The 12,382-nt window shown below is 54.1% G+C and overlaps 1 protein-coding gene across 2 annotated transcripts; it reads right to left on the minus strand.

Moving 5' to 3' along the window:
• Positions 1-8,770: 8,770 nt before the first annotated feature.
• On the minus strand, positions 8,771-11,011 carry LOC113980622 (BTB/POZ domain-containing protein KCTD9-like). Of its 2 annotated transcripts, none has more exons than XM_027707843.1 (5): positions 10,941-11,011; positions 9,520-9,652; positions 9,222-9,287; positions 9,039-9,110; positions 8,771-8,944 (listed from the first exon to the last, which is right to left on the minus strand). In XM_027707843.1, exons 2-5 carry the CDS (start codon positions 9,599-9,601, stop codon positions 8,844-8,846), a joined length of 321 nt encoding a protein of 106 aa, XP_027563644.1. In that variant the 5' UTR covers positions 9,602-9,652; positions 10,941-11,011; the 3' UTR covers positions 8,771-8,843. The 2 variants fall into 2 exon arrangements, with proteins under 2 accessions (XP_027563644.1, XP_027563643.1); XM_027707842.1 differs by having other exon boundaries at positions 10,934-10,994.
• Between the last annotated feature and the right edge of the window lie 1,371 nt (positions 11,012-12,382).

The following is a 12,382-nucleotide window of genomic DNA, read 5'->3' on the forward strand; positions in this document are numbered from 1 at the left end:
CAAGGGCTGAGTGTAATGGCTTGGGGGTTCCTCCTGCCCAAGTCCATCTCTAGAACTCACCGGGCATCCTGTGACCATAAAAACCTCCAAAACACCAAGATTCAGCCCAGAAAAACCCAAGCTACTGACATTCAGGCAAAAAAACCCTCAGAAATAGCAAGAAGACCCTTAGCCCCCCAAACTGCAAAAAGTTGAGATTTAACTAAAAAATACTCCAAAATATGAAGATTAGTCCAAAAAATCTCTCCCAGAAGTTGCCCCTCTCTGGTCTTGTCCCCTCTGGGTTTCAGAGGGTCTCCCCTGAGTGACCCTCTGACTCCTCTGGGGTGTTGGGGGTCCCAAGGGTCCCTTTTCCTCTGACTCTTGCCTTCAGGGTGCCACATTCTCAGACATTCCCCCTCTCCAGGTTCTCCACTTTGTTGTCCCGGGGGATCCCAGGGGTCCCCACTGTCCAGGCTTCCCCTTCTCTGTGCCCCCCGTTTCGGGGTCCCGGGGCTCCTCCCTCCTTGTGCTCCCCCCTCCAGGCTGCCGGGGGTCCCCCAGTTCCGGCATCGCCCTGCTCCGCCCTCCACACTCCACAGCTCCCGGGCACCACACCCACCCCTGGCTCTTCCAGGGGGGCCCCAAAACCGCTGTGTCCCCCCCGCCGGCACCGGGCTGACAATGGAGCCGGCAAGGCCTGACCCAGCAACACCAACCCCCACTGCGGGGGGAACCCGCATCCCCTCGCCCACCGCCGGGGCTCTGCCGCCAACCCAGCCCAGCAACCCCAAAAAACACCTCCCACCCACCCCCAACAGCCCTCAAGGGCACAGCCCTGCACAAGGGCCGGCTGTGCCCAAGGCAACCAAACAGCCCCACAGGCGGGGGGACACCAGAGGCTGCCCCAGGGCAACCAGAGCAGGGAGCGGATCCGGCCCCCTGACACGTGGGTGGGCTCTGGATTCAGCCTGACCAGGGGCAATTTGGCACCAACAGCACGGCCCCGACTGCTGGCTCGGCACAGGGGGCCCGAACTCCCCCCTCTCCAGGCTCTCAGGGCTCTCACAGCTCCCCCCTCTCTCCAGCCTCCCAAACTCTCCAGGGATCAAGGCATGGGGACACAGAGGGACCCCCACAGTAACTCCACTCCCACTCTACCCCCTCCCCATAGCCCCCCTCTCCTACCTCTTTCCCGAGCTGTTCCCTGGTGTGGATGCGCTGGTGCCGGATCAGGTTGGAGCTCTGGCTGAAGCTCTTCCCACAATCCACACACATATACGGCCATTCCCCAGTGTGGATGCGCCAGTGGGTGCGGAGGGTGGAGCTGTCACTGAAGCTCTTCCCACATTCCCCACACGCATAGGGCCGTTCCCCAGTGTGGATGTGCTGGTGGGTGAGGAGGGTGGAACTCCGGCTGAAGCTCTTCCCACATTCCAAGCACCTGAAGGGCTTCTCCCTGCTGCGAGGCTGCTCAGGGACCACCAGCTCTGAGCTCTCCCTCAAGCTCCGGCCGCCTTCCCGGCACAGGCTGGGTCTTTCCTCCTCAGAGCACCCTGGGCTGCCTTTGGAGCCCCTCCTGCAGGGGGATCTCCGGCCCTTTTCCTCCCCGCTGCTTTCCTGTGCCGTGGAGCCCTTCAAAACGGCCTCTCCCACCAGGGTCTGCCGGGGGGATTTGTCCTCCGGGCTCTCCGTCCTCAGCTCGGGGCCTGGGGCAGGAAGCAAGAAGGACAGGGAGGGGATTTGCCTCTGGCCCACAGGGAAGGCCAAGGACATCCCCCCAACTCCGGCCCCGGCAGGACGGCGGCGGCAGCGGGGTTGTCCTGCAGCCGGGGGCCATGCTCGGCTGCCAGAGCTAGCACAACACCAGCCCAAAGGGCCACTGACTTCCTCCTCACATGCCTGGGGGGCCCGCGCCATCTTCCTCTTCCTCGCAGCCTCCTCCTCCATCCGCCCAAGCTTTGGGAAGGAGAAATCCTGATGGAGGGAAAACAAGGGCTGAGTGCAATGGCTTGGGGGTTCCTCCTGCCCAAGTCCATCTCTAGAACTCACCAGGCATCCTGTGACCATAAAAACCTCCAAAACACCAAGATTCAGCCCAGAAAAACCACTAAGATTCAGGCAAAAAACCCCTCAGAAAGAGCAAGAGGAACCCCCCGAAATTGCAAAAAGTTACAGTTCAGCCAAAAAATACTCCAAAATATGAAGGTTACGCAAAAAAACTCTCCCAGGAGTTCCCCCTCTCTGGTCTCACCTGTCTTGGGTTCACAGGCTCTCCCCTGTCTGAGATGCTGAGGGTCCCACTTAGGGATGCTGGGAGTCTTGGGGGTCCCAAGGGTCCCTTTTCCTCTGACTCTCACCTTCAGGGTGCTGGGTTCCAAGGAATTCCCCCTCTCCAGGTTCTCCACTTTGTTCTCCTGGGGATCCCAGGGGTCCCCACTGTCCAGGCTTCCCCTTCTCCACACTCCCATTTCAGGCTCTCAGGGCTCTCACAGCTCCCCCCTCTCTCCAGCCTCCCCCCACTCCCCAGAGATCAAGGCATGGGGACACCGAGGCACCCCCATGGCAACTCCACTCCCGCTCTCCCCCCTCCCTTAGCCCCCTTCTCCCACCCCTTTCCCACTGTCCCCCCAAACCCTGGCTCCCCCCAACTCCCTTTGTGGGTGACCCACCGCCCCTCACGCTCCCTTTGGGGGTCCCACCTGCTCTTTTCACTTCTCTCACCCCTTTCCCATCGTGGCCGCTCCGCTCACCCGACAGCGGCAGGAAGGGCAGGGACAGGGGCAGAGCAGGAACAGCAACAGCAGAAAAACAATTGCCCCCCCATCCTGCAGGGGCCCAGGAAAGGGAAGCTCATCTCAAATATCCTGGGGGGTGTGCGGGGTTCAGGACATACTGGGGCTGCAAGCACAGATTTCCCTGCAAAATCTGCAGGGAGTCAAGCTCTGGAGAGCAGATTTTACCCCATGGATGGGATTGCAGAGGCTCCCTAAGGTCCCCAGCAGGAATCAGCAACCAGGAATAGACACAAAAGGCCCCCCCAAAGATTTCTGGGGGAGCGTCCTGGAAGGAGGGGACAGTGTCACTCCACCAGGGCGGGGCTGGCAAGTGGGAGGCTGTCCCTCACCCGTGGCCCTGCCCCTTGGCTCTCGCTCTGCCAGCTGAGTGTGGGGCACACGGGCTGGGGGTCCCTCCCAAGCCCCCCGGGCAGCCGGCATTGGCTGGGGGGATGTGAGGGCTGGGCCTGCTCAGCACAGCCCTGGCCTCGTGCCCAGCACCTCTTTCCTGCCCCACACAAGAGCTTCCCAGCTCCCCCAGGGCTCCCCTGCTGCTGTCTCTGCTCCTGGCCCTGCCTTTGCTGCTCCTTTGGCTGGGGCAGCGGCTGCAGGGGGGGGATGGCAGCAGCTTCAGCTCCACGGCATTTCCTGGGGGGAGCTCAGCCCAGGGGGGACGGGCAGGGACCTGATGGGGATGGACAGGGGCCCAGCAGGGACAGCCAGGGCCTGCAGGGGAAGGCACAGGGACAACCCGGCCCCCCACACTGCCAGGGCTGTCTCTGCTCCTCCTTGCAGGCTCCGTGGCCAGGCAGAGTTTGTGTTCCTGGGTGCCCACCATCTCAGCACTTGGAGCCGCTCAAATCAGCACCCACAGCTCTGCAGCAAAGCCCCAGCTCACCTGGCACACAGGGGATGGAGACACCACCTTCTCGGGGATGCGCATTCACAACTTTGTTTCTTCCCCACCACGGGGGTCTCCTTCCTCTGCAGCACCTCTGCCTTGCACTTATTCTCAGCCTCACCTCAGGGACAGCTCTGGGCTCACCTCCACACCACTTCTCAGCCTCACCTCAGGGCCTGGGCTCAAAGACAGGAACCTGCAGGGAGGGGACATCATGTGCAAGCTGAGGGCTGCCTGCCTGCACTGGAGTTGTACCCTTCTTTCTCCTTCTAGAACCATCCCAGAACTTAGCCTGCTTTGCTAACATTTACCACACATTTACAGACTAACCTTGCAGATATATATGGACAGACATCTCTATCAACCTGGGGATAGAGCCTCAAGCATGTGCTGCCATAGGAATGGCAATCAGAGAATCACAGAATCAACCGTGTTGGAGAAGACCTCCAAGATCATCAAGTCCAACCCTTGATCCAACCCCGTTGTGCTTCCCAGACCATGGCACAGATGCCACATCCACTCTCACCTTCAACACCTCCAGGGATGCTGACTCCACCCCCTCCCTGCCCAGCCCATTCCAAGGCCTGATGACTCTCTTGGGAAAAAATTGCTTCCTAATATCCAACCTAAACCTCCCCTGGCACAGCTCAAGACCCAGCCCTCTTGTCCTACTGCTGCTTCCTGGCACAGGAGCCCGACCCTCACCTGGCTACAACCTCCTGGCAGGGACTTGCAGAGAGTCAGGAGGTCTCCCCTGAGCCTCCTCTTCTCCAGCCTCAACAACCCCAGCTCCCTCAGCCTCTACTCACACCACTTGTGCTCCACTCCCTTCCCCAGCCTCGCTGCTCTTCTCTGCACCTGCTCCAGCCCCTCCAGGGCCTTCCTCAACTCAGGGGCCCAGAGCTGGACACAGCACTCCAGGGGTGACCTCACCAGCGCTCAGTCCAGCCCAACAATCACTTCCCTGCTCCTGCTGCCACACTCTTCCTCAGCCAGGCCACCAGCCATTGGCCATCTTGGCCACCTGGCCACACTCTGCCTCCTCTTCAGCTTCCTGGCAATCCACACTCCCAGCTCCCTTTCTGCCTGCCTGCTCTCCAGACACTCTGGCCCCAGCCCGGGGGGCTGACAGGGCTTCTTGTGGCCAAAGGGCAGGACCCGGCCCTTGGCCTGCTTGAACCTCATCCCCTTGCAATCAGCCCATGGATCCAGCTTGGCCAGGTCCCTCTGCAGAGCCCTCCTGCCTTCCAGCACATCAACATAGCCCCAGCTTGGTGTCAGCTGTGCATTTGCTGATGAAATGCCTGGTTCTGCAGGAGCTGCAGGTGCTCAAGGGGCAGCAGGACCAAGTCAGGGGCCTGGGGGGCTTTGGGGTCCAGGAGGGTACTGGGGGAGCTGGGGAGGGGCAGACCAAGACAGACCAGGACCTCCTCACTGCACCCCAGATCTCTCCTGGAGCTGGGACACCTCTTCCTGGGACACCTGAGCCCCCCCCAGTGCCCTCCCAGTACAGCCCAGTGCCCCCAGTACAGCCCACTGTGTTCCTGTCCCAGGGTGCCGGGTGATCCCTTCTTGGGGTGGGTTGGAAGGGATTTGAGGGGTGGGCTGGGGGAGATTTGGGGGAATCTGGGGGTTTTGGGGGGATTTTGGGTGCATTTGGGGGAGTTAAAAGGGTCTTGGGGGCATTGAGGGAGTCAAAAGTATTTGGGGGGAGGGGATTAAATGGAAAGAAGGGGGGTTTGGGGACATTTGGGTGGGTAATGGGGCCTAGAGGGGGAGAGGAGGGGCTTCTCTATGAGCAGGTGAGTCCTGAGAGCCCCCTGGTGTCCCCAAGACCCTCGTGGTGTCCCCAATTCCTCCCTTGACACCCCCAATTCCACTGTTCACAAACCCAATCCCTGATGTCCCCAACCCTCCATCTCACCCCAGGAGCCCCCCTGGACCCTCTGACCAAAAACATCCCCCCACACACGCTCACAGAAAGGCCAAGGGCATCTGGGGACACATTGGGGACAGTTGGGGGGCTTTGTGGGGCACTGGGGGATTACTGGGGGATACTGGGACACACTGGGGGGAACCAGGGGGCACTGGGAGGGACTGGGGAGTTACTGGGGGATTACCAGGACACATGGGGGGACACTGGGAGGTTACTGGGCCATACTGGGGGTTACTGGGTGCTCTCTGGAGGATCACTGGGCCACACTGGGGGCCAGTTGGAGGTCCCTGGGACACACTGTGTAGTCACTGAGGGGGTTAATGGGCCACACTGAGGGTCACTGGGAGGTAACTGGGATATACTGGGGGCACTGGGATCCCCTTACCCGGATGTCGTACATCTCCCCCCCGCACTTTGGGGGGCACCCCCAGGACCCCTCCCCTGTGTGCTGGGAGATCCCCTGAACCCCATTGCTGGGCTTTAGGGGACGCCCAGGCCCCCCTTCCTTTGAGGTCTGTGTGCTGAGTTTTGGGGGTCTCTGGGGTTCGGGGGGGAATTGGGATCACCTTTCCCTGGGGTCGGTCCGCTGGGCTGGCAGAGGCATTGTGGGGGGATGGGAAATGGCCTCATAGGAGTTTTAGTTGGCCGTGGCCAGACAGGATTGACACAGAGACCCCCCAAAATCCACGCAAAACCCCTGAAATCCCCTCAGAAATCCACCTCTGGACCCATCCAAACCTCCTCAAAAAAACCTCAAATCGTCTCAGAGACCTCATCTCCCCCCCAAGGACCCCCTAAACCCTCTCAGTGACCTGCAAAACCCACCTGGGACCCCCAAGCCCTTTCAGGGACCCCAAAAACCTCCTCAGGGACCCTCAAAACTGTCTGGGACTCCCTAAATCCCACTAGAAACCCACAAAACTGCTTCAAAGACACCCCCAAAGCCCCCTAGGACCTCCCAATTCCCTCGGAAACTCCAAAACTCCCTCAGGGATTCCCAAACCCCTTTCAGGGACCTTCAACCTCCTCCCTAAGTCGCCTCACGACACCAAACCCCCTCAGAGACACCCCAAAACCTCCTCAGGGATCCCTAAAAGTCCCTAAGGGACCCCAAAGAACAGAACAGCAGAAGAGCTTTCTGTAAAGGAAGGGAGTAAACAATCTGAGAAGGAGGAGTCCAAGGAAAAACTGAAGCAAAGTAATAAAATCATCCTGGCCCTTGCAGTTTTTCCTTCATCTTTTCCTCACTTTTCCTTTTTTTAGGGTTCTTTTTTTGGTTGGGTGGTTTTGAATTTTTTTTCCGAAGGACTTTCTGAGGACCCGAATCGAACATCCGGGTTCTTGGGAGGCCTCCCGGGCCCCGCGGCCCCCGAGAGGGTTCCAAGGCCCTGCGCTCTGACCCTCGGGAACCCTCGAACCCCCCCCGCCAAACCCTCCCGAGCCCTTCAGCCTTTCCACCCACAGCCGCGCTCCCCGCAGCCCCCGAGGGGATCCCCAGAGCCCGCTCTCCCCGCCAGCTCACACAGACAGAAACAGGCCCCGCCGCCATCACCGATTCCCGGAAGCCAACACGGCGCTCTGCGCGCGCACCGCGTTTCGAGAACACCGCCGCAGCCAATCAGCGCCTGGCCACGCCCCCGTACGCCTGCCGCCGCGCCTGCGCCTTGCGCGGAGCACCACGGGAGTTGTAGTCCTTGCGGCGGATCATAGCGGCCATTTGCACGTGAGTGGAGCGAGGCTAATACGTTTTTGGTTTCTTTTTTTCTGTCTTTTTCTTTTCTCTTTTCTTTTTCTTTTTTTTTTCCCTTTTTTCTTTCTGCTTCCTTCCCGCCCTTTTTTCTTTTTTCTTTTTTCTTTCTATTTTATTATTTGTCACATTTTTCCTGTTTTCCTGTCTTTTTTTTCTCTTTCATTCTCCTTTTTCTCTTTTTTCTTCCTTTTCTTCTTTTTATTTACTTTTTTCTTTTTTTCCTTTTTCTTTTTTTTAACATTGCTTTCTATCAGTTGTATTTTCAAGGAAGATTTAAACACAGATCAAAACAATCTCCACCTACATATCTTATGACAACAGATAATCTGACACTGTTCCAGGTTCATGAGGATTCACAAGATCACAAACACTGAGACATGACGGGTACTCACACAAAAAGCAGCTTTCCCTGCTTTTTTCCACAGGTAAAGCAAGTGTGGAAGGGGCACTTGGCCCCAGGCAAGATGCTTTTACAGCCACTTGAAGCAGCCCAGAGTTGATCTGGCTGGCAAATGAGATTATGCCCACGCTTTCAAGGAGTAATTGCATAGTACATTGAGGGGAAACAGGGCCATTTCTTCATCTCCTGAAGGGATGAGAAGAGGGGGGAGCAGGTGCTGTGACCCCAGAGCTTCTCTCTGCTTTGGGGTCAGTTCTGTGTTTTCCTCTGTACATTGAATTCCCAACAAAGAAGGAAAAAGCTACAGGAACTCCAGTCTGGAGCGGTCAGGACATGTGGAAGCAGGGGAATTTTTCTTCCCAGCTGGGATTGATAGTGCAATTTCACACTCCTTTGGAGAGCATTAACTAAGACATCCCATTTCTGCCCAGGGATCTCCCAGGGGGAACTCAATCCGGGCTGTGGGCAGGTCCCTGCAGGGGCAGCAGCTTCCTCTGCACATTTGAGGTGATAAAGCTGTTCTAACCCTGCACTCCAACTACTCCACAGCAATTTAGGACCTCTGAGGAGAGTTCCCCATTGTTTCAACCCCAGCAGAGACCTGAACACATCCTGTGGGCACTGTGTGACCACCCCTGGCATTAACACCCTGCAGGAATTAAGACACTGACTGTAAATCCACTTGTCTACCTGTAAACCTCCACTTCCTTTGCTACTATACAGCAATAACATTTTCTATTCCTATTGCAGCTACAGACTTAATAAATAGAATTGCACATATTGTGCTTTAGAAATTAAAATGCATTCCAAAGTCAGGCAATGCTAAACAATGAAAGTCTTGAACCCTCCCCCCCAAACCAGCCCCACTTTCTGGTTTCAGAACCAGCCCACTTCCTCACTCTCTTCACAGAGGGAGAAACTCTCTCTTTCCACCTCTGAAACACAAATTCCCTCCCCAAAAGTGATCAGAAAGAGTCTACTTAGGCACTACTGCAAATGGAAGTTGTCCAATAACCATTCCTTCTAACTCAGGAAGGGGAGAAGGTGAAGAAAGTCACGACAAATGTTTGGATTCCTTCCTCTTTGATGTGTTCTCTTCCCTATCTGACGCTCTGGGACGTGTGCAGGGGGGTCAGCATCTCTTCAAAGATGGCTCCTTTCACATCAGAGCCCCTCAAATTGGCTTCCTGGAGGTCACAACCTGATAGGTCACAATTCAGAAGGGGAAAAGAAAAAGAAGTGTCAATGGAATGCACCCAGAACTCTGTTCAAAGCTTTACTTGAAGTCCATTTACCTGAACTCCATTGTAGTCTGAAGCTGGAGAGGTCAGCCAAAAGCCAGCAATCCCCCAAATTACCAGCTGACTATAGTATAGAAAGGAATAGGATGGAAAATTAATCCTAATTCACTTCCAAATCAGTTAAAGCCAACATTGCTCCCCCGAAGTTACAGTTCTTTAGTTTGGCGTTTCTCAGCATTGCAACTCGGAGGTTAATTCCTGTCATCTGACTGCCCTCCATGGCCACTCCTTTCAGGTTGGCACCTGGAACACACACAGAAAGGAGTTCTGTGAAGAAAACCAGTCAGAAACACAGCAGCTCCACACTGGTGCTGCCTCAGAGCTGTGTGAATTGGAGGAGGACAAGGGGATTTCGGGCTGAGATGGTCACAGACCACCAGGGTTGTACAAACCACAGCTCGACATTTTCTGGGCCATAGAAATGCACAAACACAGGCTTCAGTTGGCACAGATTCACAAGGCAAAACCTTCTTACTTTCCAGATTAGCTTTAAGGCCTGATGGGTCCTCAGAGTTGCAGCCTTTCAGGGACGCTCCCTCTGCGTTGGAGCGCAGCATCTTCACCCCTGGCGGGTTGGCACACTGGCACAGACAGGAGTCACTGAGAGCCGGAAGAACAACACCAAAGACAATCAAGAAGACACTTTTAATTTCTGCTTTGAGAGTCAATCCCATTAAATCATTACTGTAAGTGTAAAAGCTTTGGGAACCAGAACAACTCTAGAATCTATTTAAGAACTCGATGTTTTACACCGCTCTGTTTGTTCCAGTTCCTCTCTGTTAACACAAGCCCAGCCCTCCCAAGCTGCAGCAGCTCTTCCATCCAGCACAGAGCCTGACAGGTCAGCCCTCTCCAGGTTGGCACGGGCCAGGTTGCAGCGGCTCAGATTGGCCATCTTGAAGTTGATGTAGCAAAGATCCAGGTGGGAAAGATCCGCTCCACTGAAACTGAGACCCTGGAAATCCCGAGGAATAAACCCCCCAAAAAGGTTACAGAGGAAAAGGGCTAGGTCTGGACACAAAGTTAACATCATTGTGTAGATAGGTGTGCATTAATATTTACAGGGTATAAATATCTAGGTATAAATATATGGATAGAAATGTATTAAAATATATCCTGTCTAGAAATATAGACAGATACAAGATAGATACAGACACACACAGGCCCTGGGAGGAGCTGAAGACACCCCACCAGGGAAGGGGGTTTATAAAAAGGAGGGAGAGGGACTTTTGATATGGGCCTGGAGGGACAGGACAAGGGGCAATGGTTTTTAAACTGAAAGAGGGCAGGGTTAGATGGGAGACCAGAGAGAAATCCTTCCCTGGGAGGGTGGGGAGGGGCAGGGATGGAATTCCCAGAGAAGCTGTGGCTGCCCTTGGATCTCTGCAAGTATCCAAGGACAGGTTGGATTAACCTGGTCTAGTGGAAGGTGTCCCTGCCCATGGCAGGGGGTGGAATGAAAAGACCTTTAAGGTCCCTTCCAACCCAAACCAGTCCATGATTCTATACAGATAAATACACACAAGACCATTTATTCTACTACTTCAGACTAATGAAATCTAAATTCAAAGCTCTCAAAAATTGTCCTTGGTTCATTTTACATTTCAACAAATTGCTCCTCCAGGAAAGCTTCCCCCGAAAGCAGGAATGCAGCCCAAACCACCCTGGAATTCCAAGTCAAGGTCACTGTGCCACAGCTCAGAATCCAAACTCAGTTCAAGAGAACACATTGTTTGCATTTCACGTTGCCACATTCCAGCACCAGACACCAACACTCCAGAGAGGGACAGCACAAGGGGCAGTGGTTTTGATAGAAAAGAGGGAGGTTTAGATGAGATGTTGAGAAGAAATTCCTAGAACTTTGTTAGAAAGAGAAATGTGTTCTCAGCTGACAGTGCAGCTCGGACTTGGGGGGTGTTGCCAGCAGGAACCGGACCAACTCCTTCCGAGAGGTGGGAGAGTGATCCTCAGCTGGTTGGGAATTCTGTTGGGAATGTTGTTCAACTAACTTACAGCACTAAATTACACATCCCCTGCCAGAGCAGGGCAGGTGCATTCAGGTCTTCAAACAAATTCCCTTCATGGCTATTTCCAGGGGTTCAATTAGCAAATCAAGACCAAAAAACCTGGCTTCCTGCAGGACACCTGGAAAGCAAGAGTTTGTTATTTCCAGGGAACTGTTAATCCAGAAATCACCCTTCTCCCTACTGGAGAACAACCACAGACATTGTATTAGATGTAACTGGGCAGAGGAAAAGCTTGCTTGCAGCTAAAAGGAAAAAAAAAATCACTCAGCCAGGATGTTTGCAACACCCAACACCAGCATTGGGTTAAAGGTATCAGCTCCAGAATTCCAGCCAGACATGAATCCAGGATGTAAAACTTTTAATGCTCCCGAGATAAACAAAGAGCCTGTCTTCATTAAATCAAGCAATACCTTCATTAAATCAAGCAATACCTTCAGTAAATCAAGCAACATCTTCATTAAATCAAGCAACGTGGACCTGCAATGCTGTAAGGGGGATACTTTTGAATTAGATGATCAGTGGAGCATAGAGGTGTGAGAAAGAATATATATTAGGATGTGAAACCAGCCAGAGTGCTGTACAATGTAACTTCATGGCACAAGTTAGCTGAAAGGTCCATTGTGTTTTTTAGCAAGTCAACTTGATGTCCCTCATGATCAGAGCTGAGTTCCTTCTTGGCTTGGCTCCATGCTGCAAGATGGACACAAATACCCTTGAAACACAATGGGAGAGGTCGTCCATAGGGGTGAGAAAGATGATGATGAGAGGAAGATTGTGTGGGCAGGGGTCGCTCGCCCCTTGCCCTACAGCAGGGCATGCGCAGACTGTTGCTATCAGGTGATGAACAGGCACGGTTTGGCTGCCACTCAGGCATCACCTTATACTGTGTACTGGCCCTACGTGGTGTAATGTAGAGCTGCTAAAATGGGGTGTCAGGACTGCTGGGGTGAGCAATGCTCATCCTTCACTCGAGGCTGTTGCTCCGTGGGGACGCCCGCTAAGCATGGGCACCGACCAGCTGCTGCAGATCCTGGCAGCCCTGGCCTGTCTGTGTGGGTAAGCACAGTTTATTGATAGGAAGCAACCGAGAAAGAAAATGTTTTATATCCTTTTTTGGAATCCTTTTAATTCCCTTTTTAGTGGTTAATACTGTATTAAAAGCTGTTCATAGTATTGTAGAAATGCCAACTGATAAAGTAGTTTTTCTATACTCTTTTTTAGCTTTTGATTCTCTTTGCTAGTTTTTTATTCTCACTGCAATAAAAGATTTTTTGTAGTGTTTGAATGTCTGTTGTACTTGTCTTTATTCTG

The sequence above is a fragment of the Neopelma chrysocephalum genome, unplaced genomic scaffold, assembly GCF_003984885.1.
Source record: "Neopelma chrysocephalum unplaced genomic scaffold, ASM398488v2 Primary Assembly neopelma1_94839, whole genome shotgun sequence".
Lineage (NCBI taxonomy): Eukaryota > Metazoa > Chordata > Aves > Passeriformes > Pipridae > Neopelma > Neopelma chrysocephalum.